The sequence below is a fragment of the Rhinatrema bivittatum genome, chromosome 5, assembly GCF_901001135.1.
Source record: "Rhinatrema bivittatum chromosome 5, aRhiBiv1.1, whole genome shotgun sequence".
Taxonomy (NCBI): domain Eukaryota; kingdom Metazoa; phylum Chordata; class Amphibia; order Gymnophiona; family Rhinatrematidae; genus Rhinatrema; species Rhinatrema bivittatum.
In genome coordinates this window covers 215,751,846-215,779,487 of record NC_042619.1, presented here as the reverse complement: position 1 = coordinate 215,779,487, position 27,642 = coordinate 215,751,846, and the positions used below count along the sequence as shown (strand labels likewise).

Below are 27,642 nucleotides of genomic sequence, written 5' to 3'. Positions count from 1 at the left end.
TTAAGGAAGCCCAGTATTTTCAGGTCTGCCTCACTGCTCACCAACAGTGACACCTAAGCTGCAGCACTACTGCTGTCTTTCTTCTTTTGAATCTATGAAATTCACTGCTGCCGCTCAGTCTCTCAATGCTGTCCTCCTCACTACCAGGGCCCCAAATGGATAGCAATCATAACCACTGCTGTTTTACCCACTCTTTCCTCCTGTTTTAGCTGGTAAGTTGTGAGGGGGTAGAGGGTGGAGTGCAAGGCTAAAAGTTCACCTACGGTTCCTGAACTCTTCCGCTGGCTCTGACCCAGAAAGAGTGAGCATTGCATCCTATCTGATAGTAGCCAGTCCAAGTCACAAGATCATAAAATTTGCCATACTGGGTCAGACCAAAGGTTTATCAAGCCCATATCCTGTTTTCCAAAAGTGGCCAATCCAGGTCACGGGATCCCAAGGGGTAGATAGATACCAAGCTGCTTATCCCAAAAATATTTTCTATTTGTCTTAAATGTATTACCTTGTAACTTAATTATGAATTCCCTAGTCTTTGTTCTTTTTGAAAGAGTAAACAACCAATTCACATTTACCAGTTCCATTCCACTCATTATTTAATAGAACTTTATCATACTTCCTCTCAGCCGTCTCCTCTCCAAGATGAACAGCCTTAACCTCTTTAGCCTTTCCCCACAAGAGAATGGTTCCATCCCCTTTATCATTTTTGATCGCCCTTCTCTGTACCTTTTCTAATTCCACTATATCTTTTTTGAAATGTGGTGACCAGAATTGCACACAATACTCAAGGTATGGTTGAACCATGGAGTGATAGATACACATTATGATATTCTCCGTTTGATTCTCCATTCCTTTCCTAATAATTCCTAGCATCCTATTTGCTTTCTTGGCCATGGCTGCACACTATTGTCCACAAAAATCTTACATCCTTTTCCTGGGTGGTGAATCCCCTGCATTGTGTAGCTAAACTTTTCGTTCCTCTTCCCTACGTGCATGACTTTGCCCTTGCCATATTAAACATCATCTGCCATTTAGATGCCCAGTCTTACAAGATCCTCTTGCAATTTCTCACAATCCTCTTGTGAGTTAACAACCTTGAATAATTTTTTTTTTTTTTTTTATCATCAGCAAATTTGATCACCTCGCTTGTTGTTCCAACTTCTAGGTCATTTATAAATATGTAAAAAAACAAAACCAGTAGTCCCAATACAGGTATAAGAACTTGGTAGATCCCAAAAAAATAGATCTATTTCCTGTTACTCACTCCCAGGAAAAGCAATGGCTTTCTCTAGTCTACTTGGCAAATATCACTTCATGGACTTTTCTTCCAGGAACCTGTCTAAACCTCTTTTAAGCCCTGCTATGCTAGATACCTTGACCACATCCTCTGACAACAGATTCCAGGGTTTGATATTGCATTGAATAAAAAAGGACTTTTTATGGATTTGTTTTAAATCTGCTGGTTGCTCGTTTCATGGAGTGTCCCCTTGTTTTAGTATTTAAAAAGGTATGTCCTTTATTTACCCATTCTACTCTACTCATGATTTTATAAAATTTCCATCATATCTCCTTCACAGCCATTTCTTTTCCAAGCAGAAGAGCCCTACCCTGTATAGTTTTTCATCAGAGAGCTCATTACATCCCCTTTATTATTTTTGTCGCCATCCCCTGCAACTTTTCTAGTTCTGCAATATATGTCCTGGTTTATTTTCCATTCTTTTTCAGATCACTCCTAACATTCTATTTGCTTTTTTGACCATTGCCGTACAGGTTCTAATTGATTCCTTTTCAAAACTCAGCAGAAATAAGAGTTCCAACTTTCTCTTAGAAAGAAAGATGATTAAGCACATGAATCGCTTTATGCAAATGAAAAATGCTGCAGCAAAGAAAAGCCTGCCCTCCTCAATGAGGGGACAGTACATAAGAGAAATCAGAGGGGGGGGGGGGAAGTAAAATTATTACCAAATTCTGCACAGATTAAACTACAGAAGAGAATTTAATATTTCTGAATATTCTTAGCCAAAACTGGGAGCTCAAGTTTCTCATTCAGGAGGCAAGTGAACACTGATTAACCAGCAAATTTAGCTCAAATACAGTTTGAATCCAATAGCCAGCGTTTCCACTTTAAGAAGCCTCTATTGTGCTTTCCTGTCTGAGATGCTCCTTGAACCAAGAAAACAAATCTAAACTATACCAAATTCAAAGCAGATTGAAAAAAAAGCCAAGATACTTTAAAAATCCAAAAATACTTAGCCAAAACAATGTTTTGTTTGCCGGGTGAACTTTAACAGTATCTAGCGAGAGGGGTACCTGCCAGCAGAGACCAACATTAACTAAGCATCATAATACCCAATATTTATCTGTCCAATCCCTACTACCACCATTAACATTGGGTATTATGATGTTTAGTTAATGTTGGTCTCTGCTGGCAGGTACCCCTCTCGCTAGATACTGTTAAAGTTCACCCAGCAAACAAAACATTGGCTACAGATATTCCTGGAGTCCACCTTGACTTGTGGGTAAGGAGAAAAAAATAAAATCTGCTGAGGGAATGAAGATGTGCGGCCAATTATTCACCCACCACATATTAAGGGTTGTGAGAAAACATTTAAGGCACTACAGTTAGCAGAGGTGTCAAAGTTTCACAAAGGCTACTGCAGCAAGGAGTGCATGTTACATCCTTAAGAGCCACCAGCTTCGGAGGACAGGGAGCCAGAAACCTCTCTGCATTTCTGTGTGGCCCAAAAATAGTTTTTGAGATGGCCATTCTAATCTGGCTGCCTATCGATAAAATCTTAAGAGAATTTTTAAAGGAATTACACGTGTAAATGTCACATACTATCGCAGCAATTTTAAAAAGCCATTTGTGCGTGTAAAGTGCATTTACATGTGAATCGCATATGCAGCAATTTTCAAAAAAGTCCACTTACATGGGTAAAATGCATTTTCAAGTGTAAAACTCAGTTCTAAGAGTGTATATGCTTTTTAAAATCAGGCCCTTAGTGTCTAATATTTTGCAGCAGGGAATGTCTCTTGGTCTTCCATCCTCGTTCTCTCTTTTCTGTGCAACATTCAGTTTCCCTCGACAATCTTGTGTTTCTGACACTGTACATCTGAATTATCCAGGGCTTTTTTCCTCCAAAAGTACAGACAAGGGGTGGGGAAAGGAAATCCCAGCCCATGTGTCACTCTGTGCCCTCTCAAAACTATCACTCTCTCCAACTCCTCTCTCCTGCTCTTTCTTCCTGAAATTCCTACATCTGAACTGTAGCCCAGTGAGGAGGCCTGTGCAGAAAAGCCTCTCACAGATTCTTTTCCCACTGCACTGTTTGCCATGGCCTCTCGCTCAAAGTTGTCAACATCTTTTCAGTATGATTGCTAGAATTTTTAACAGCAAATCAAATCTGAAAATCAGAAGTACTTAAGCCTCACAACCGATTCTTCTCTCTGTAAGAAAAGGTGACCCTGTGGCGAGAACCTGAGATCTGATGTAGTGGCCCCATGCAGACACTAAGGCAGGATGTCCGGTGGTGGGACAAATTACACACTATAACAGTTGCTGCCCTCAGAGCCCTGCTTCTGTGGTGCAGTGGCCCAGCATCAGTCCAAGTAAGGCAAACTACAAGGCAGCAGAAAGGAGCTCGACTACTCTACTTAGCAGAGACTTCCCTGTCTTTGGCAGCATGGACAGCAATCAGATTCTAGATAATGGCATTGATGCCGATGTACGCAATACAGCACCAGGGATAGTGGGCAAAACTAAAAGCAGACGGGAACATTGAAACATAAGAAACAGTGCCCCCATCTAACTTGAGTGTGGAAATGTGGTACAAAATTAAATAAAATTGATTTGAAAAACAAAAACTGTTGAAGAGACTCTAAATTTACAGTTTTTCAACAATTCACTACCAAATGCAACTGTGAAACGTAGCAGGGTTTATTTGCACACTCTTTTCTGGATTCTATGGTGGCATCAGTTTCGTACCCTTTGGGTAATCCAGAAGTAGCATACTGCCAGTACGTAAGGCGTTGCACTGCTCTCATGTCTACATCCTCTCTGCTACATGCAGAATGGAGATGCTCCTCCCCAGTGTTTACAGGAGCTTACATTTGCTTCATTAAGTAGCTGATCAGACACATGCAAGTCAGTCTATACCAAGTGCAGCTTCCTCTAAAGCAACCCCTGAAGAGGACCCAATTCAGATATACACTAATGGTGTCCAGAAAACCCACCCACCTCCCTCTGTTTCAGAGGGGAGGGAAGGAGTACTGGATTAAAAGAATAGAGGTATTATCTGCCCAACTCTTTTGCTGGTTCTTTTTCAACTAGTGCTCTTTTTGGCAGATTAAGTAATGTTTAACAATGCAAGATTTTGAAACTACTAAGGTTCTTTCCCCAGTTATGTTACACATCCCAACATAGCTCCAAAAGTTGACAGCTTGTAAATTGAAGGTTCCCCTACAGCCTCCCAGAGAACACACAACAGAATACAGCTATAATTAATACCAGAGTACGATATTTCAGCCAAAGCCCTGTTGCTAGGCTTTGATTCCCTTCAGAATGCTATTACTATGTTCAGGATCCCACCTTGCGCTTGGTACCAGCCTTGGCTTGTTTTCCACTTTGAGCGTCCATTGTCAGCTCCTCAATGTTTGGTTTGAATTTCTGCAGTAAAATAGCAGTAGGAGGCCCATCCTCTACCTCACCAGGGCTCACAGACAGGAAGTGATAACTGTACTCCAGCTCCGTGGGGCAGCCAGGAATTTCAAACATCTCTACTACCTGCAAAAAAAAGAGATGAGGAAATCTAGCAAGGTGACACCAATTATAGATTCCAATTTTCAGCCCTCCGAGTGCTGTCAATACAATTTAAAAATGTAAGAATACAGATACATTAACCCTCAAAAAAATCCAACCTATTCACAAGGATTAAATTAATATATCTAAAAATACAGGAGTTTGTTAAGTACCTGATATGCAGCAATGATTATACTTTGCAGTTTTTCACATGACAGCTGAGTGGTGATTTACACCCGATATGAGTGCTTCTTTTACAATTTAAGGAATTTAGGGATTCCACCTTTTGCAGATTAGAATATAGGAAGTGCTATGCTGGATCAGAACAAAGGCCTAGCAAGCCCAGCAACCTGTCTCCAGCAGTGACCAATCCACAGTAACTTCCTGTGGCTCATTAGCAAAACTAGGAGGAAGCAATTCTGCTTCTACCTGGCCAATAAATTTTAATTGAAAAGTCCTTCGGAAAGTTATGCAAGCCTTAAAATCAAATTGGACTATTAGCCTTAACTATGAACTATGAGGAAAGACTAAAGAGGTTAGGACTTTTCAGCTTGGAGAAGAGACGACTGAGGGGGGATATGATAGAGGTGTTTAAAATCATGAGAGGTCTAGAACGGGTAGATGTGAATCAGTTATTTACTCTTTCGGATCGTAGAAAGACTAGGGGGCACTCCATGAAGTTAGCATGGGGCACATTTAAAACTAATCGGAGAAAGTTCTTTTTTACTCAACGCACAATTAAACTCTGGAATTTGTTGCTAGAGGATGTGGTTAGTGCAGTTAGTATAGCTGTGTTTAAAAAAGGATTGGATAAGTTCTTGGAGGAGAAGTCCATTACCTGCTATTAAGTTCACCTAGAGAATAGCCACTGCCATTAGCAATGGTAACATGGAATAGACTTAGTTTTTGGGTACTTGACAGGTTCTTGTGGCCTGGATTGGCCACTGTTGGAAGCAGGATGCTGGGCTTGATGGACCCTTGGTCTGACCCAGTATGGCATTTTCTTATGTTCTTAAGCACAAGTTTCACAGCTTAACTCTGTGTTGACTGAAATAACAGATTCTTTAGTTTCTTAAATTTGTTTTAAATGTGCTACCTGTTAAGTTTCATGGAGCATCCCTTGGTCCTATCAGAAAGAGTAAATAAAAGTTCTATTCCCTAGTTAGCTCTTCCACACCACATATAATTTTATAAACCTCTATCATAATCCCCTCAGTCTCTTCTCCAAGCTGAAGAGCTCTAACCTATTTTATTTGTTTTATATTCCGCTACCTCCAACACAACTTGTTCAGAGTGGATTACAATAATCAACATTCATAATACACATAAAAATAAAATAACATCACCCAAACATATGTTGATAAAACTGATATAAATAAAATTATCCAAAACGATAATATCAGACAATTTAAAACAAATCTTATATTCCACCAATATGTCTGCCTAAAGAGAAATGCTATTAGTTTTTGTCTAAATCTTTTCAAATCCACTGCCTCTCCAGTCTTTACAGGTAAAACATTCCACAACACTTGCCCAGCATAGGAAAATGTGCCAGATGGAAGCCCTTCTTTATAAGGGAGCCATTCCACCCCATAATGATTTTTATGGCCCTTCTCTGCACCTTTTCCAGTTCCGCTATATCTTTTTTGAGATGAGGCAACCACAACTGCACACAATGCTCAAGGTGTGGTCATTCCATGGAGAATACAGAGGCACTAGGATATTCTGTTTTATTCTCCATTCCTTTTCAGATCATTCCTAACATTCTATTTGCTTTTTTGAACACCACCACACATTGAGCAGAGGATTTCAATGTCTTGTCCATTATGACCAAGGTCCATTTTCTGAATGGTAACTCCTAATGGGGAACTAAGCATTATGTGAATTTAGCTAGCATTATTGCTCCTTGTGTGCATCACTTTACACTTATCCACATGAAATGTCATCTGCCAGTGAGATGCCGCCCAGTATCACAAAATCCTCCTGCAATTCCCCAGTCTGCTCGTGTGTGCCATCTGCAGATGTTACACCTCACTCATTTCTCCCTTTTCTAGATTAACTTATTGTATTTACTTATTTGTAAGCATTTTCTATTTCACCTTTATCTAAAGGTGGGCCCAAAGGTGGATTATATAGAGTAACAAATCACTGAGTACATAAGACAGGGCCAGCTCCAGGGAAAAAATCAGCACCCCATAGGCTCTTCAGTATAACAGGCAATGCTGGTAGTGCCCAGGATGCCCCTCAGCCAACCCTACCCAAAGGCTGGCACTGCACACAGATATAACAATATAAGGTACATTTCTAGAAAATACACACAAGAACAGGGTACATTAAAAATAAATAAGGACGCAGGTGTATTGAGTATAAATTGCATATACAGGAAGTCCTCTGACTTAAGGCAAAATTGGTTTCTGCAAAGTGTCTTAAGTCCAAACCTCTTTCACATAGGTAACAATATAATACATAGTAACAGTGAATGACAGCAGAGAAAAACCCAAAAGATCCATCCAGTCTGCCCAGCACATTTTTTAAATTTATTTATATTTACTATATTTATTTATTTAATGGTAGTAGCAACTGCCGTTCCATGCAGGCCATCCCCATGTAAACTATGGGTGTAATAGAAAAGTTCCCCCATTTCTTTGTTTCCTCTCTCTAGCCAGCAGGTATCCTCTGTGTTTGTCCCATGCCCTTTTGAATTCCAGTAATGTTCTCATCTTCACCACCTCTTCTAGGAGAGTATTCCATGCATTCACCACCCTTTCCATGAAGAAATATTTCCTGACATTCTTCCTGAGTCTTCCCCCCCTTGGAGTTTCACATCGTGACCCCTAGTGTTACAGTTTCTTTTCCATCAAAAAAGATTTGACTTTTGTGCATTATTTCTTTTCAGGTATCCAAGGTCTTTATCATCTCTTCTCTCTTCTCTTTTCCAGCATATAGGAGAGTTGCTTACTTGTAACAGGTGTTCTAGTTCAGCAGGATGTTAGTCCTCACAGATGGGTGACATCATCAGTTAGAGCCCTGATGCAGAAAATGTATGTCAAAGTTTCCAGAACTTTGACTAGGCCCACTGAGGATGCCCAGCATGCCCTATACTAAATGTTCTTGTGGGGTCCCTTTCCAGTCTTGTAACAGAATTCACGAGCAAAAAAATAAAATAACAAAACGCAGGAGAACCCAACTCCACAGGGTGGCGGGTGGGTTTCCTGAGGACTAACATCCTGCTGTCCTAGGAGAACACCTGTTACAGGTAAGCAACTCTGCTTTCTCCTAAGACAATCAAGATGGTAGTCCTCACAGATGGGTGAATACCAAGCTACAGGCTGCTCCCAGCAACAACCATGACCAATAGGCACTGAACCGGGTGCCAATGGGCATGAAAATAACTGCGGTGCTGTTGATAACATAGGGAGACAGCCTGAACCCCGAACAATAGGCCCTAGATAGGGAGAGTGGGTTTAAGCCTGGAAGAGGTTGCGAAGGACAGATTGGCCGAAGCTACCATCATGTCGACCATCCTTGTCCAAGCAATAGTGGGCAGCGAACGTGTGTAGGGAACTCCATGTTGCGGCCTTGCAGATTTCGGCAATGGGACCTGCACGCAAGTGGGCAACAGATACCGCCATGGCTCTCACAGTATGAGCTTTTACGTGGCCTCCAAGCTGAAGGTCCGCCTGCGCACAGCAGAAGCAGAAGGAGAGACAATCCGCCAGCCAGTTGGACAGAGTTTGCTTGCCCACCACAATGCCCAGCCTGTTCCTGTCAAGGAATATAAAGAGTTGCGAGAACTACCTGTGGTCTGTTGTGCATTCGAGGTAGAAAGCTAAAGCCCTCTTGCAGTCCAAACTGTGCAGAGCCTGTTTACCTTGGTGAGAACGAGGCCTCGGAAAAAAGGTGGGCTGAATGATGGACTAATTAAGATGAAAATCACCACCACCTTAGGCAGGAACTTAGGGTGCGTACGCAGGGCCACCCTATCATGAAAGAATTTCATGTAGAGTGGATACGTAACCAACATCTGAAGCTCACTGACCCTGCGAGAACTTTCCAGATGAAGGACTTAAGATTACAGGACCACAAAAGCTCAAAAGGGTCACGCATGAGCCACACCAATACTATGCTGAGGTCCCAGGACACAATAGGAGGCCAAAGGGGAGGCTTCAGCTGGAACAAGCCCCACAGATAACAAAATGGCGCCAAAGAGAGAGGATGCGTTTGTTTGAGCTCATGATTTGGAACGTTTGAAGCTTTCTTTATTACCTGTAAACAGATATGCCACAGGGGAAGGTAAGGGAGGGAACCTCGACCCCCCTTGGAACTACCCCTGTTCAAACGAGGAACCGGGAATTTTTCAGTGCTGTGGGGGAATCTCCAGGAGAGTTGGCTGGGACGGCGGAGCAGGAGCAGACTTCAGTGTCCCTCAACAAGCTATCTCTGAGCCCTGGAGCTCTGGTTACTCCTTCCCATCCTGCCCGTGGAGGCGCGCTGGAGCCAGTGGATCCCTTGCTGCCGGAGATGCAGCATATGGAAGAAACGCTCGAGGCTGCAGCAGGCACGACGGGGCAGCCTCAGGGTGAAAGGACCTTAATCGCCCTGAGAGAGCTAAACATCGGCATGCTGAGCGGTGCAGGCAGTTTTCTGCCATCGACCACCGCCCTGGGAAGGAGACAGACGGACCTGGATGGATCGGGACAACCACTGAGAAATACTCCAGTAAATCCTATAAGAGATTAAGCTCTTAAACAAGCCTGAAAATGTAACTCTAGATTCATTATGGCAGTGGTTCTCAACCTTTTTTCTGTCAGGACACACCTGACAGATGGTTCTCACATGCGTGACACACTGACCCATGATCGTCACAGGGCTAGATGTAAAAGTCAGTTTGCATCCACGGGAACCCCCCGACCCACAATAATGGATGTAAAGCAGAATTATGACATTCCCCATACAACTCACCCTGCAAAAAAGATATTCTGGTTCTGGTGTCATCTCAGTAACAGCAACTCAAACTCCTTCTACTTCCAGGCTCAATAGCCCTACTTATGAAAAGACAGCAGTTTACCACCAATGCATGTCCTCTTGAGAAAACACAACAAATAAGACTGATACAAACGCTTACATGCTGGTAAAATATCTCGGTAACAGACACAGAACCGACCTAACGTACTCCAAGGATCTGTAGTAATGCATATAAACTAATCCGCACACAGTTACACCTGTATTATGGAATACACTCAAACAGGAGCAACCCTATCTATGAAAAGGCAACACTACAAATATTAAATCAGGTCCTAACACCAATACACCTCTTATTAGGAAAACAGAACTAGCAAGCAGCTATAGATCCCCAAACAGAAATAATTGTAAAACTATACTAATAAGCAGAATAAATGTTTCACAACAACTATGAACAGAATAACATCCAACAATTAAAAACTCATAAAAACTATTAAAAATTCTCCAAACACCGATAAAATGTTTCAAAAAAAGCAGACACATCACATAATATTAAATAATTAAAATGGCAGTCAATCAAGAAAAATAAACTTAAAAGGCCACCTTTACTTACCCCCTCCAGCAGCTCTCCTACTCCTCTTCCATGCAGGCTGTAGCACACACCAGAAGCAGCAGCAGTAGTGGCTAAGCTCTATACTCATGGTCCTCTTCCTTAGGGCCCATGTCTCTCACACACACACCATATCAGTCATGCCCCCATGACCGGTTTCTGTCTCTCACACACCAATCATCTCCCAAACAGTCTTTGACAAACACACCAGTCACCTTCCTGAACAGTTTCTCTCATGCCATACACACACACAGGCTTCCCACTCCCGTGTTCCACTTACATATATGGGCTTCTCACTCTCATAATCACTTTCTCTTTCTCACACACACTCACTAGTCTCTCACTCCCATGCTTGTTCTCTCCACATGCACAGGCTTCTCATTCCCATAATCACTTTCTTTCTCTCACACACATACACAAACACACACACCAGTCACCTGATCTCTCATGCACACACACACACAGGCTTCCCACTCCCATGATCTCTTTCAGATATACAGGCTTCTCACTCCCATGCTGTGTCTCACACACACCCAGGTTTCTCACTCCCATGCTCACTCTTCACATGCACAGGCTTCTCATTCCCATAATCACTTTCTTTCTCTCTCTCACATACACACACCAGTCACCTGATCTCTCTCATGCATATACACACACAGGCTTCCCACTCCCATGTTCTCTTTCAGATATACAAGCTTCTCACTCCCATGCTGTGTCTCACACACACCCAGGTTTCTCATTCCCATGCTCACTCTTCACATGCACAGGCTTCTCATTCCCATAATCACTTTCTCTCTCTCTCTCTCTCTCACACACACACACAACCAGTCTCTCTCTCATTTCCATGCTCGCTCTCCACGTGCACAGGCTTCTCATTCCCTGAATCACATTCTCTCTCACATTCACATACACACCAGTCACACCATCACCTTACCAACCAGTCTCTCTCTCATACATTCACACACACACAGGCTTCCCACTCCCATGCTCTCTCTCACATAATCAGGCTTCTCACTCCCATGCTTTCTTTCACATACACCCCCACAACACCAGGCTTCTTACTCCCATGCTTTCTCACATACCCAGATTTCTCACTTCCATGCTTTTTCTCTCTCTCTCACACACACACACACACAGCAGTCACATCCCTAACTGTCTCACACTCAGTCATCTCCTTGAGCAGTCACTTTCATTGTCTCTCACATATACACCTACATCATCTCTCTGACCAGTTTCTCTCAATCACACACACATTCTCTCACACACTGGCTGGCTGCTTCTCTCTTTCTTTCACTCACTTCCTCTTCCCCCCCCCCCCCCCCCCCCCCCCCCCCGAGCACAAATGGTAGCTGCAGCGGCCTCCTCCTCCAGGCCCCGCAGGCCAAGAAGGAAGAATTCCATCGACCGCGGGAGGCTCATGCTGCTGTCTCCTTTCTCAATTACCGGCTGCTTCAATTGCTCGGGGGCCGATGCTGCAGTGGCCGCTGCTACTTTATCACACGGCACGGCTCTTTCTTCTTCCCGCGCACCGCGTATCGCTTCCTGATTCGGGTCCGGGGGGGGGGGGGGGGGGGATGCAGGCGCGGGAAGAAGAAAAGGCCAGCCGCGGGTGCCACAGCTTCTTTTAGCACTGCTGTTGTTCCCACTGGGCTTGAACGTGCTGATAGCCCGGCGGCAACGGCAGCAGGGAAGAAAGAGCAGCGGGAGAGACCGGGAGCACGCAACACACCAGCCGGTGCTTGACGACACACTGGTGTGTCGCGACACACCGGTTGAGAACCGCTGCATTATGGAATGGAATATCTACCCTTGAAAGTGCTATCATTTCTCTAACAGTAATGATACAGTGAACTCTGTTGTTTTATCTAATTCTACTAAAATACAAGAAATGGATTTACAAATAAATCAGATCAAACAGATTTAATTCAAGGAGACTCTAGGCTAGAGAAAAGTATGGAATTTCTGGAAAATAATTTGAGATACAATAATCTGAGAATAATTAATTTTCCCCAAACAGCAACTTAAGAAGATTTTTCAGGAAACATTGTCTATTGCCAGCGGAGAATTGCCTAAAATTCAGAAGGCTTATTTTACATCTGGGCTTGAGAAAAAGGAAAGTGGTGGAGAGACGGGGGGACAGTGAAGATAGAGGTCGGCGTCCGGAGTCTTCTTCACCATTGGAAGATCTGACAGGATTACTTGAAACAACTCAAGAAGAACAAATTGAGAAAAGAAGGATACTCTTAGTGAAATTTGCAATATCTGAGGAAAGAGACATGATATTAAAAAGCTTCTTTCGAAATAGAAATAAGCTCTACCTTGGAGGGAAAATTTGGATTTTTCCAGATATCATAAAAGTAACCCAATTGCGCAGAAAAAGATTTCTTCTACTCTGTCCTAGAGCGCGCCAAATGGGTGCGAAAATAATGATAAAATTTCCTTGCAAATGTATTCTTAATTTCGAAAATAATAGGTATGTTTTTATGGAGCCAGATCAACTAGAAACTTTTCTAAATTCTAAAAGTGAACCCAGGCTAGATCAGACTAGCAGTACCGGTATAGATTAAGTAAATCCATTACTCTCTTTTTCAGATTTTGCAAATTCTGCTCCTATAAATTTCAAAATTTTTGCTCTCCCCTGATTGCATTGTAAAATCATGTAGATAAGAGAGGAAGTTGCATTAATAAATATGTTTAGAGAATGATTATAGAAACCAACTAATATCTTTGGATGTTTGTTGCATGTTCTTTTTCTTTGTATTTTCATGTTTGAAAGGAATGTATAATTCTATCTGAAATTTATGGCATGCTTTAATGCTTATGTTTAATTTGAAACTTTAATAAAGAGAAAATAAAAAAAAAGACATAAGGGAAAGATAAGTACTCTGTCTGAACAGAAATTGCATAAATAGGATGCCCCTAAGATGGCTGCCTGCGAAGTCATGCCGGTGAGAAGCTTCCGATTTTTCCTTTGTTTAAAGTTCTTCCAATGCCGCACATGAAACGCAAAGCGAGGGTATGGGGAGGAGAAAGCTCTTCTACCCCGTTGGAGACTACACAACCTCGCATAGGTAGCTTTTTCGCTGTGGCACCATCACTAATGCCGAGCGAGCAGGTCGCAGGAGGAACAGGAAGGGAGCATGAGCCGTCGCCCCAGACCATTGATAAATCTTTAAGCCCTGGCTCTCCTATCAGACCGGCACCACCAGGTCGAGACGAGGAAAGAAGACAGTTGGAGACTGCTGACCCGTCGGGTGAATCTCGAGGAGGAAAAGGAATGGTTTGGCAGAGTTCAACACCTGTAGACTTACTATCGAGGAGATATTGACAAAGGTACAGCCCCTCCGGGGTACTGGATGTGAGGGACTGAGAAATGTCGAAATGCTGGGTGTGTCTGGCCTGGGTAATGGTGCCGGTGTAGCAGAGGGAGGAGAAGGAGAGGGTCGGGAAACCCCTAAAGCTGGAAAGAATACTGCAGTCTTCTCCAGAAGTCTCACTTTCCACAATTTGGATTGCGCTTCAATCATTGGAAAAATCAATAATTGCACTCACTAAAGAAGTTATTGACACTAAAAATCAAGTTCTTCAGAATGCAAATGGACTGATTCAACAAAGTTCAAAATTCGAGTTGGTGAGAAACTCGTATCTCCTACATCCAGATGATTGTGCCTTGCAAAAGTATGTAACAACTTCCAAGAGGTTGCCCTGCAAATCTCCTGTGGAGAAACTAGCTGAGCCTCCACCCACAAGGCTGCCTGAGAACACACAGAATGAGCACGCAAACCCTCCAGAACCAGACAACCACTAGTAATGTAAGCGGATTCTATAGCCTCCTTAAGCCATCGTGCTATAGTAGTATTAGATGCTTTCAAACCTCTATTCGAACTGCTCAACAGAACAAAGAGATGATCGGACCTCCTGAAGTCATTAGCTACCTTGAGATACCTCCCACAGCTCTCCTCATATCCAACATGAACTCCCTTGCATGAGGAGCAGACATATCCACCTCGGGAAAGGCTGGAAGCTCCATCATCTGATTTACGTGAAATGTCAATACCACTTTAGGTAAAAAGGAAGGTACTGTCCTCAACGACAACCCTGAGTCTGAAATCTGAAGGAATGGATCACGGCAAGACAAAGCCTGCAACTCAGATATTCTCCTAGCCAAACATATGGCCACCAGAAAGACAACCTTAAGAGTCAAGTCCTTAAGCATCACCCTTCTGAGTGGTTCAAAGGGAGCCACACACAAACCTCTGAGGACAAGATTAAGATTCCAGGATGGACAAACTCTCCGTACTGGCGGACACAAATTCTTCATCCCTCTAATGAACTGAATCACATCTGAATGAGCAGAAACGGTAGAACCTTCTATTTTGCCACAAGGACAACCCATAGCTGCCACCTGGACTTTAAACAAGTTCAAAGACAACTGTCTAGTCAGACCTTCTTGAAGAAAGGACAAAATGTCAGGAACTGAAGACTTGAGAGAAAGAATGTCATTAGCTGAACACCAGGACTCAAAACACTTCCATACTCGCACATACAAAAAATTAGTAGACTTTCTCCTGGCCTGTAACAATGTAGCAATGACCCGCCTCAGGATAACTCTTAGGTCTCAACTGCTGCCTCTCAAAAGCAATGCCGCTAGACAAAAGTGAGTAGCCTGGTCTGAAAATATGGGTCCCTGACGAGGAAGGCCCACTAGGTGACCAAAGCACATCGGACCGTCCACGGCCAAGTTGATTAGATCCACGAACCACGAACGATGTGGCCATTCCGGAGCCACTAAAACCCACTTTTCCCTGGTGCTTTTCTATCAGACGCAACACCTTGCCCACGAGCGGCCAGGGAGGAAAAAAAAAAAGTAGAACCTCCCGAAGCTAAGGTAGTACTAGTGCATAGACGCCGTCAGCCCCATGCTCTCTTCTCAGACAGAAAAAGCAAAATGCCTTGGCATTCTGACGAGTCGCTATTAGATCCACATAGGGTGAGCCCCACCTCCAGTGAATGAGCTGCATCACAGACTCTGACAACTCCCACTCACCCGGATCTAATTCTGTGCGACTCAAGTAATCTGTTTGAACATTTTCGGCCCTGGAAATGTGTGATGCTGCTATTCGCTCGAGATGTTGTTCTACCCAAAGAATCAACTCTTGAGCTTCCTGGACCACTGCTTGACGCCTGGTTCCCCCCTGCCAATTGATATAAGCCACCGTCATCACATCGTCCAACAGGATCCTCACTGATCGACCTCTCACTAACGGCAGAAATTTCTAAGGCTAAGCAGACTGCTCTGGTCTCCAAACGGTTGATAGACCACACAGACTCTTTCCCGGACCAGCCACCTTGAGCTGACTGATGCTGACAGACTGCTCCCCAACCAGAGAGACTGGCATCACTAGTAACTACCACCCAATCTGGAACTTTGAGGTCCACACCCCAAACGAGATTGGAACTTAGAAGCCACCAGAAAAGGCTCTCCTATGCAACACCCTCAAGCGGCAAAGGCAGCTGAAACTCCTCCGAGACCAGGTTTCACCAAGCCAAAAAAGCCCTCTGTAATGGTCTCATATGAGAGCAATCGCCCACAGCACCAAATCTAGGGTTGAAGCCATAGAGCCCAGAACTTGTAAATAATCCCAGACCTTGGGCATTGGTAACCGCAATAAACACCAAATCTGCCCCTGCAGTTTCAGAACACACTCCTCTGGTGAGATACACTGACTAGAGTGTCGAACCATGCTTCAGATACTCCAGGGACTGTGTCGGCAACAAGTGACTCTTCGTCAAATTCACAACCCAGCCAAGCGACTGGCGACAAAAAATCTCTGACTTCGCCATGATAAGCCAGTCATCCAGATATGGATGCACCAGAACACCTTCCTGATGGAGAGCCGCTGCCACCACCTCCACCACCATCACCTTGGTGAAAGTGTGTGGTGCCATGGCCAACCCGAAAGGAAGGGGCTGAAACTGAAAATGCTGTCCCAGAATCATGAATCGCAGAAAACACTGCGAGTCTGGATGAATGGGAATGTGCAGATCTGCCTCTGTTAGATCCAAAGATACCAGAAATTCCCCCTTGCGAACCACTGCTATCACCGACCTTAGGGTCTCCATACGAAAACACGGAACCTTGAATGCTGCATTTACCTTTTTTAAATCGAGAATCGGCCAGAAAGTGCCTTCCTTCTTTGGGATTATGAAGTTAATGGAATACCTTCCCATGCGTAGTTCCTCGCGGGGAACCGGAATCACCGCACCCAGCTGCTGCAGACGATTCAGTGACTCCTGAATCACCACCTGTTTGTCTAATGATCCGCAAGGGGAAAATAGAAATAAGTCGCAGACGGGACAAGCAAATTCTAAAGCATAGCCGTCCTGAGTAATCTTGGCCCACTCCTCATACAACCACGCCAGGTGACCTTCTATAATAGGAACGATGGAGTGGACCAGCTTCGTCTCATTGAGAGGACTTAATCCCGGTTGCACTACCACCGGTGGTGCCCCAGAATGATCTTCAGACATCCCGAAAGGGCTGACCCCAAGACTGTCCCCGAAAAGAAAGTGCCTTTGTGGACCTTGTGCTGCTCTTGCCGGACAAGACCTTTTATCGCCCTGAAAACAGGAACATACCTGAAAAAAAACCTCTTGCCCTTAGGCATATCCTCCGACAACCTGAGGACCTTATTGTCCCCCCAGAGACTGCATCAATTGCCTGAGATCCTCACCAAACAAGAGCAAACCCTTAAAAGGCAGCGAGCTTAACTGCGACTTGGAGGACATGTCCGTCGACCAGTTACACAGCCAGAGCAACCTTCTGGCAGAAATTGCAGACACCATAATCCGAGACAACGTATGAACCAAGTCATACAGACTGCTGCCTCAACCCACTCAGCCCGGTCTGCCTCCATGCCTGACTTTGGCAGGCTTTCTTGCATCTACTGCACTCAGCGCAGACAAGCACACTGCATAAAATTAGTAAAATAGCAGCACGTAGACCCAGAGCCGAAATCTCAAAATTCCTCGAGGCATACTTCCAATTTATGATCCTGAACGTCCTTCAACACCGTGGATCCTACCACTGGGATAGTCCTTTTTGTAACTGCCGAAACAGCAGCATCAACTTTAGGAAGAGCAAAGAACTCTGTTCAGACAATGGATAAAGCTTCACCATGGCCCTTTCCACCTTTAAGTTGGAATTGGGAGTTCCCCACTCTCCTTCCACCAGCTTCATCATTGACTTGTGATATGGGAAAGCCGTTGGGGGACCCCCGCAGTCCATCCAGGACTGGATCCGCACCCTCCAAATCAGAGTACTTGTGGGAATTTTGACCCCAAACACCTGAATAGCCTGAGGAAGTAAAGCATCTAGCTTCTCTTTACCAAAAAGACAGACTACCTTTAGGTCATCCCCTCAGGGACCAGTATTCCCTCTGGATCATCACCCTTATTCATAACCTCTTGCCACCGGATCTACCAGTAAGGCATGGCCAGGAGGCTCCCCTGTTCCCCCTGGAGCATCATCAGAATCCTCTGACTCATCTCCACCTGGTCCTGATCCCGAAGGAGGGCTCAACAATCTCTGGTCAAGGGGGAACATGTTTTCTAACAGAACAATCCTGCCTTGGCCCTACAGCACTCTCCTCTGATGGCTGGAACTGAGAATCTATACCAGCACAATCTGCCTGCAGCTTGGCAAGATAAGCCTCATGCAGCAGTTTCACAAAGTCAGCTGAAAATGGTCTCAAAGCCCCAGCAGGAGAGCCACCAAGGACTGGCAGCCCCCCTGGAGCTTCTCAGAGGCAGAACAGGTTGGAGACAACCACGGGGGAACAACTCCCTCTCCCCCCCCCAACCCCCCCGGACGGCATGGGAATGGCCGAAAGAAAATTCAAAATGGCCGCCATTCCCACGCTGAGTGGGAAGGGATCATAACCCCAGCACAAAACCCTAAGTGACGCAGAAGCGGGGACCCTCCATTGCTTTTTTGCACCTGCCCGGCCAGACGAGCCTTCATCGCCCGAACATCCGGCACACAAATCGAGTCGGTTGGGAAATGACCGTACCGAGCCGTATGCACAGCATGTCCATCGCGATCGCAGGGAAACCTACCTCAGAGCACAAGAACAGGCACCAAAAAATAACAATAAGCACCCCAGCCACTCAAACCAATGAGGAGGAAGCTGCCTGCCCAGCAGAGCTGTGCTACTGCCTTAAACTTGCTTTTTTTTTTTTTTTTTTTTTAACTTTATTCAACTTCCCCCAAAGCTGGAAAACAGAGGCTTCAAAAAAAGAATAGACTGCCTCAGAAGGAAAGAATATTCTGAGCCTGCAGCCACCTCAGCAGCCTTGTGAAGGGGAGGGAACTGGACCACCAGATTTATACCCCACGGGCGCAAGGACCAAGCACACAAAAGGGCCACCAACCCCTGGCTCGTCCACTTCAACCAGACAGGGAAAAACCCACCAGGATTCAAAAACCCCCGGGAGGAAGGTTCAAAAAAGGAAAATTGGTTCTTACCTGATAATTTTCATTCCTGTAGTACCATGGATCAGTCCAGACTCCTGGGTTTTGCCTCTCCTCCAGCAGATGGAGACAGAGACGTTTTGACGGACTCTGCTGTATATACCAGGGTGCCACCTACAGGCCCATCAGTATTACTCAGTCACAAAGCAGAATGGTCCAAAAACCAAACTAACTATATACCTAACAACTTAAACTGGCTCACTAACCCCTAAATGGGAACAGAACCTGTGACACTCGGAAAACTAGATTGATCTGCCGACCAAAGACAAATAAATGCTGAAAAGAGCGGATTCTTCATTACCTTCAAGTGCGGGTCTCTGGACTGATCCGTGGTACTTCAGGAACAAACATTATCAGGTAAGAACCAATTTTCCTTTCCCTGTACATACCCGGATCAGTCCAGACTCCTGGGATGTACCAGAGCTTCACTTACCTGCGATGGGATCCGGAGAGGCACGCTCTCAGCACACCTTCTCCAAATCCGCCTGCCCCCGGGGCCTGGACATCCAGACGGTAATGTCTGGCAAAAGTATGTAAAGATTTCCATGTAGCCGCTCTGCAAATCTCCTGCAGAGAAATCTGACGACATTCCGCCAAGGAGGTGGTTTGAGAACGAGTAGAATGTGCCCAAAGACCCTCTGGTAAGGGCCTACCACCAAGCAAATATGCAGAATTTATGGCCTCCTTCAGCCAATGAGCTATCGTGATCTTAGATGCCATATTACCCCTTTTCGGGCCACTCCAGAGCACAAAGAGATGATCCGATACATGAAAACTGTTGGTAATCTGCAGCTAGCGCATCAATGCCCTGCAAACATCCAGTTTCCATAAGTCCTTAGAAAAAGGATCTGACCTATCCAAGTCTGAGAAGGATGGAAGCTCCACAGATTGATTTAAATGGAAAGAAGAAACTACCTTGGGAAGAAATGAGGGAACCTTTCACAAGGACACTCCTGAATCTGAAATCCTCAATAACAGCTCCCAACATGACAAGGCCTAAAGCTCCGATAGTCTGCAAGCAGACGCAATCGCCACCAGAAACACCACCTTCAACGGGAATGGGCCGAGAGACGGACCCTTATAACGACCCTCCCTGGGGCCGTGGAGGGTCCCTCTACCCCTGAGAGGCAACTAGAGCACAAGCTGTCCTGTGAGAGGCGCACTTGCGTGGCGCCACACGCCCGACACGCGGTTCGTGTGGAGACAGGAGCCCCAATGCGATAGGAAGGAAAGGAAGAGTAGAGACTGAAGAAAAGTCAAAAAGTAAAAAATCGTAACTTTTTTTTTTTACATTAAAACTTTCCAGATAGCCTCCGGGTCCTGGACCTACTGGGGAGAGTGAGCCGGGCTCCCCGTTATCACTCCCAGTACCTTTCTTAGCTGGCAATAGGGTCCTCAACCCTCTACAGCAGCTGCCTCTACAACCAGGGGGGATGGTCCCCCTCAGGACCTAGCAAACCCCTGGGAGGCTGAAGACTGTCTCCTTTAGCAAAGATATTTTGCTTGTATGACCTTTATTTTTTTATTTTTTAATAAGACTATCTGACTAGACTATAACCTGCCTGAATTCTACACTAAGTAACAGCACAGACTGTAGGTTTTGCACCTCCACCATCTGCTGGAGACAGAGAAATACTGACGGACTGTAGGTGGCACCCTGGTATATATGGCAGAGTCCGTCAAAACTTCTGTCTCGATCTGCTGGAGGGGAGGCAAAACCCAGGAGTCTGAACTAATCCGGGTATGTACAGGGAACTAAATATTGTCCAGACTGCAGAACTGTAGGCTTTGCACCATCTACCATCTGCTGGAGACAGAGAAATATTGAGGAACTGTAGGTGGCACACGTGATTAAGTAGCAGTGTCAATAAAACTTTCTCTGTCTCCATCTGCTGGCAGGGATGCAAAACCCAGGAGTCTGGACTGATCTGGATACGTACAGGGAATCACATTTATACACATGCTGTCTTTTCACACTTACCACATACATGCTGTCTCTCTCTCTCTCATACACAGACTCTCAGTCACACACTTACCCACAAATGCTCTCTCTCTTTCTCTCACTTATACAGAGGCACTCACATACTCACATGCTCTCACCTACACCAGCTCAGACACACATGCTCTCTCTCTTACTTATACACATAGGCTCTTAATTATATATATACACATGATCTCTCTCACTTACACATATAGATTCTCAATCATACATGTACATTCATGCTATCTCTCTCACACACACAAAGGATCTCAATCATACATACAGGTTTTCAATCTCACACTCACACATACAGGCTTTCAATCACTCACATACTCGCTGTCTCTCACACACACACGGATACGATCTCAAACACATATGCTTGCTCTCTCGCTCAGTCTCTCCCTCTCTCCCCCCCACTGAACTAGCGGCGGCAGCAGCCTCCTCCACTTCAGGCCTCGTGGCCTCAAGAAAGGTGTCCCATCAGCCGCGGGGGCTGACGTCACTCCTCTTTTGCTCTGAGCCACACTGCTCTTCTTCAGGCCGATGATGCCCATACTAGCATGGTCTCTTCTTCCCGCGTGTGCAGCCGCTGCATATCACCTCCTCTTCTGGGCCACGGGAAGAAGAGACCATGCTGGTGCCGCTGACTCCAGCTCTCCTGCCGTTTTCCACCTAGGTTATCAGCATTTTAAGCCCAGGCGGAGGATGAGTTCCTATTTTGCTGGGGCAGAGGGAGCAGCTGGGCCAGCGGGGGACCGGGAAGTGTCGCAACACACCGGTTGAGAACCGCTGATTTAGACAGCAGATTTTTCTGACTTCCCCAAATACTAGATAAGTATAGTGGAAAGTGTTTAAAAAGCTTTTGCTATTTAATCCTTGTTGTTTACCTGTTCCTGTTTGCAGATCAAACCTTTTTTCCCCCCATTCACTGTTCCTAATTTTTGTTAATAAAGTTATTAGTTTGTTAGCTCTGCCTGTCTTGGTCTGATTGATGATCCTGGTATCTTTTTATTCGGTCTGTGTGTATATTTCTAGGACCTGTGTGACCCCTGGGTTGTGGGGAGTCCCAATGTCCCTAGGAACCACTAGGGGATAGCTTGCTGGCAGGGTTCTTGCCCAGAGGCAAGTAGGAGCCCAGTTGGCGGGTGGGAGTCTGCCAGTGTAGGAGCATGTGCACAGATGCAGGCAGGCCTAGAAAGTGCTTGGTAGGCCCCTCCAAGTGGCCACTATCTCATGGGGGATGAGGGATCTAGACCACCAGATAACTACCTCACAGACCTCCGGACCGAGCTAAATGAAGGATCACTAATCCCCCTGGCTCATCCGCCTCAAACTAGGGGAGATGGCCCCACCAGGACATCACAACCCCCTGGGAGGATCCAGACATTGTCTTTTAATCTTTTTTTTTTCTCTCCAGGCTACAGTTTTTACACTATCTACCATCTGCTGGAGACAAAGAAATACTGAGGGACTGGAGATGGCACACTGGGTTATGTACAGTAACAGTGAAACTTTCTCTGTCGCCATCTGCTGGCAGGGAGGCAAAATCCAGGAGTCTGGACTGATTTGGGTACGTACAGGGAACATAAGTAAATAAAAAGAAATCAGTGAGGAGAAGTAGTTTTATAACTCACAGGGAGTAAGGTCATGAGCTAGTAATGGAAAACTTCTCCCCTCAATGAAAACCAACATCGGAGCCAACGTACCACCACTGTGAGCGTTGCATGAGCTGTCATGAACATGGCAGCCACAGGCACCGCAGAGTATTCAGCTGTGCTGCTTCTGCTTCTCCTTTTCCAGATGCCTGAAGTTCACATGCACATAGAACAAACAACCTTTCATTACTAATTTCTACATTTTTTATTTATTAAACAATTGAACTGTTTTAAGTTATCACTCCTTCATTCAGGACAGTAATATTTATTTGCGGATGTCATTGGATCCTAGATAAATATTAAAATCCAGAAGTCAGATTCTTAAAACTGGAGAACATTTTTTCCAGAAAACTATAAACACCTGAAAATGAAGGGCCGGCACTAAGAAAAGTGGCGAGAAACCAACACACAAGGAAGAAGATTTTAGTCTGACTGAGAAAAGAAAATTATTCCTTACCTGCTAATTTTCGTTCCTGTAGTACCAAGGATCAGTCCAGACAGTGGGGTTATCTCCCCCTTCCAGCAGATGGAGTCAAATAGAACTTTGAAGGATGCTTCCTTATAAGGTAGTGCACCCTCTACTAATCCTCAGTATGGAGTATATCAAAGCAAAGAGGAAAATCAGGATGGATCAAGAACAATAGAATTAAGTAACAAATAACAGTGTGCAAAGGGCACAAAACAGTGTCAAACAACAAACTTGCAGAATGAACCATTAACCAGCCAAAGGAAAAAAGGTACTGAAGAACAATTTGAGCAGAGACGCAATCCCAAACCCAATAAACAGTCAGGGAGGGCATCTGGACTGATCCTTGGTACTACAGGAACGAAAATTAGCAGGTAAGGAATAATTTTCTTTTCCCTGTACGTACCAGGATCAGTCCAGACAGTGGGATGTACCAAAGCTTCCCTACGTAGGGTGGGCCCCGGAAAGCCCTGCTCGAATGACCCTAGAGCCAAAAGTAGGCGACTGTATGTGTAGACGCTAATGACGAGCAAAGGTGTGTAACGATTTCCAAGTTGCCGCTTGACAAACCTCCTGGAACGAGACCGATTGCATCTCCGCCCAGGAAGCAGCCTGAGCTCGAAGAGAATGGGCCTTAACACTCACCGGAGGTTGTCGACCTGCTCCAATGTAGATCACCAAGATCGCCTCCTTCAGCCAGCGAGCAATGGTAGTTTTCGACGCCTTGGCCCCCTTCTTCAGACCATGCCAGAGAACAAAAAGATGGTCCGACAAGCGAAAATTATTAGTGACTTCCAGATAGCGAATGAGGATACGCTTGACATCTAGCTTGCGTAGATCCGCCGATGCATCCGCTGAGAAGGACGGAAGCTCTACCATCTGATTCAAGTGGAACTCAGAAACTACCTTGGGCAGAAAAGTAGGCACAGTGCACAAGAAAACTCCCGAATCCGTAAAACGAAGGTAGGGCTCTCTGCAAGAGTGCTTGAAGTTCCGAGATTCTGCGGGCAGAATAGATAGCTACCAGGAAAACCATCTTGAGAGTGATATCCCTGAGGGTCGCGGAACGCATAGGTTCAAAGGGTGGTCCGACCAAGATTAGGAGAACGAGATTGAGACTCCACGAAGGATAAAGAGCGTGGACCGGGGGATTCACGTGCTTCACCCCCCTGAGGAATCGGATTATATCCGGGTGAGAGGAGAGGGAAGTTCCTTCTCGTTGATGAAGCAGAGAGCCTAGGGCAAAGACTTGAACTCTCAGCGAGTTGTAGGCCAGACCCTTGTCCAGTCCCTGTTGAAGAAAAGATAGGATCTGAGCCACCGAGGCGGTCCGTGGCAACAAGTATGGAGGCACACCAGTTCTCAAAAACTTTCCATACCCTGACATAGGAGATGGAGGTAGACGTCTTTCTAGCCTTGAGGAGGGTCAAGATAATGGCCTCTGGGTTTCCATGCCATCTCGGCCGGTGCCTCTCAAAAGCCAGGCCGCAAGACAGAAGCAATCGGCCTGGGCGAAAGATACCGGTGGTCTTGGTGGTCTACATTGGAGCAGGTCGACAACCTCCGGCGGGTGTTAAGGCGCCATACTCTCTTCTGCGACTGAAGAATCGAGCTGCCTTGGCATTCCAGGAGGTTGCAATGAAATCCAGATAGGGGGTCCCCCATCTGTGGAACAGGAGATTCACCGCCTCCTCAGAGTTCCCACTCTCCGGGATCTAGATGTTGATTGAGAAAGTCGGCTTGAACGTTGTCTACGCCTGCGATGTGGGAAGCCACTAGGCGGGAGAGATGAGTCTCCGCCCATGCCATCAACCTGTCTGTCTCCCGAGAGACATGCTGGCTCCTCGTGCCCCCTTGGCGATTGATGTAGGCCACAGTGGTTGCATTGTCTAAGAGTATTCGGACTGCGCGATGATGGACGAGAGGTAGGAAGCGTTTCAATGCCAGATGCACTGCTCTGGTCTCCAAGTGATTGATCGGCCAAGTTTCTTGGGACGGCGTCCACTTCCCTTGCGCAGAATTCATCTGACACACCGCTCCCCAGCCAGAGAGACTGACGTCTGTCGTGACGATTACTCATTTCAGGATGTCCAAAGGAACACCCTGGAGAAGATGAGACCAGTTGAACCACCATAAGAGATTGTCCTTGACTTCCTGCGGGAGAGGAAGGATGGCTTGGAAGTCCCGAGACACCGGCTTCCAGCAGGAGAGCAAGGCGCGCTGTAAGGGAAGCATATGAGCAGACGCCCAGGGGACCAGATCGATGGTGGAAGCCATGGATCCCAGGACCCGGAGGTAATCCCATGCCGTTGAAAGCGAGAGACCAATGAATCGCTGTATCTGAGCTATGAGTGTATGAGCCCTGTCCAGGGGCAGAGAGACCTTGCCCAGCGCTGTGTCGAAATGCACACCCAGGAAGTCCAGAGACTGAGATGGAGAAAGGCTGCTCTTGGCGAAGTTGACCACCCACCCAGGGAGTGAAGAAGCGTCAACACCTTGTCGACCGCCCGGTGCACTAGGCTGAGGACTTTGCCCGAATGAGCCAGTCGCCAGGTATGGGTGCACCAAGACTCCCTCCCTCTGGAGAGCGGCAGCTACTACTATCACCTTCATGAAGGTTCGAGGAGCGGTCACAAGACCAAAAGGTAGAGCCTGGAACTGGAAATGCTGTCCCAGAATCTTGAAACGCAGAAAACGCTGATGCGCTTGGAGGATGGGAATGTGTAGATAAGCTTCCATCAGATCCAGGGAGGCCAAAAATTCTCCGGAGTGTACCGCCGCTATCATGGAGCGCAAGGTTTCCATCCGAAAGTGGGAAATCTTGAGGGCCCTGTTGACCATCTTAAGATCCAAGATCGGATGGAAGGAACCTTCCTTCTTGGGGACTATGAAGTATACCGAATAATGTCCCCGGCCTATTTCCAGGGGGGGGACCGGACTAATCGCTCCGAGAGACAGAAGCCTGTCGAGCGTCTGCCGGACTATGAGTTATTTCTGGACTGGGCCACATGGAGGGAAGAGGAACCTGTCTCTTAGCGGCCGAGCAAATTCTAACGCGTAGCCGTGCCTTAGAATATCCAGGACCCACTGATCTGACGTGATGTTGACCCACTCCTCATAGAAAAGGGAGAGACGTCCCCCTATCCTGGGGATCGGGGAGTGAGCTGGCATAGCTTCATTGTGAAGACTTGGAGGATGCCCCCTGGGCCAACCCAGAGCGGGGGCTGTCTTCAGGCACGAAAGGATTGAGTCCAGGATTGAGATCGAGAGGACGGCTGATGAGGAGCTGCAGTCCTTGCTTGGCGGAAACAACGCTGATTCCTGAATCGGCTTCTAGTGGAATTAAAAGACCTAGAAGAACAAGGGCGATCTTCTGGCAGTGTGTGTACCTTATTCTCTCCGAGGGACTTAATAATCTGGTCCAGATCCTCCCCAAATAGTAGCTTGCCCTTGAAGGGTAGAGTTCCCAGCTGCGACTTGGAAGAAGAATCCGCCGACCAGTTGCGAAGCCAGAGGAGGCATCTAGCCGAGACTGCAGAAACCATAGATCTGGCCAATACTCTAAGAATGTCATATAGAGCGTCTGCTCCATATGCTATGACGGCCTCCAGGTGGTCTGCCTGAAGTGCTTCCTCAGGAGGCAACTCCTGGGAGCTGAGCAGCTGTTGAAGCCAGCGGAGGCCTGCACGCTGAGTGAAGGAACTACAAATGGCCGCCCGGACCCCCAGGGCGGACACCTCGAAAACTCTCTTAAGATAAACTTCCAGCTTTTGATCTTGAAAATCTCGCAAGGCTGCACCACCCGTTACTGGAATGGTAGTTCTTTTCGTCACCGCTGAGACTGCAGAATCTACTTTGGGAACCTTAAGAAGTTCCAGGAAATCATCCGGGAGAGGATACAGCTTATCCATGGCTCTGCCGACCTTGAGGGAGGTCTCCGGAGAATCCCATTCCCTGGATAACAGTTGAAGGAATGTGGGATGGGAAGGAAAGGACCTAAACGGCAGACGTAGACCAGCCAGCAGGGGGGTCCCCTTTCTTCACTGGTGGATTAGGCTCAGGTGGGTCCTGAGGGGCCACAATGTCCAATTTCTGTAGGATATGTGGAATGAGGGGGTCCAGCTCATCCCTCTGGAAGATCCGCAGAATTCTAGGATCATCCCCTTCCAATTGAGCCGTAGTTGAAGGTTCATCCGGATCCGGGTCCTGCTGAGGAACAAACACCCCCCCCCCCCCCCCCCGCAGAGGGGTGTACCAAACGGACCCTCAGAGCGCTTGAGGTGGTCGGAGGTACCCCTGGTCCCGGGACCACTAACCCTTGGGCACTCCCCACGGTCTGGACATTTTCCCAAGACCTCAGTGAAATCAGCCATTCTGGGTACTTAGGAGGAGGAGGTTCCGCCAAAAATTCCTGGTGCTGGCCCATTCTGGCCAGGTAAGCATTGTGAAGCAGGAGAACAAAATCCGTGGAAAACAGAGGTGGCCCCGATGGAGGAAGAGTGGGAAGATCCCCTGACAGAGGAAAAGGCTCCAGAGGTGGAATGGGTGTCAAAACCGGCGCCAGAGCAGCCAAGTCTGGAGACAAAATGGCTGCCGTTCCCGCGGTCAGCAGGATCGGGGCCGGCCCCTAAGCGTCGAGG

The 27,642-nt window shown here is 46.3% G+C and overlaps 1 protein-coding gene across 1 annotated transcript in view; it reads right to left on the bottom strand.

Annotated features, from left to right (window-relative positions):
* The window catches only part of MED14 (mediator complex subunit 14), a 220,875-nt gene that overhangs the window by 117,154 nt on the left and 76,079 nt on the right, over window positions 1–27,642 (bottom strand). The window contains 1 exon segment of the mRNA XM_029603149.1: window positions 4,586–4,780. Within this exon segment, the coding sequence (XP_029459009.1) occupies window positions 4,586–4,780 (195 nt within the window).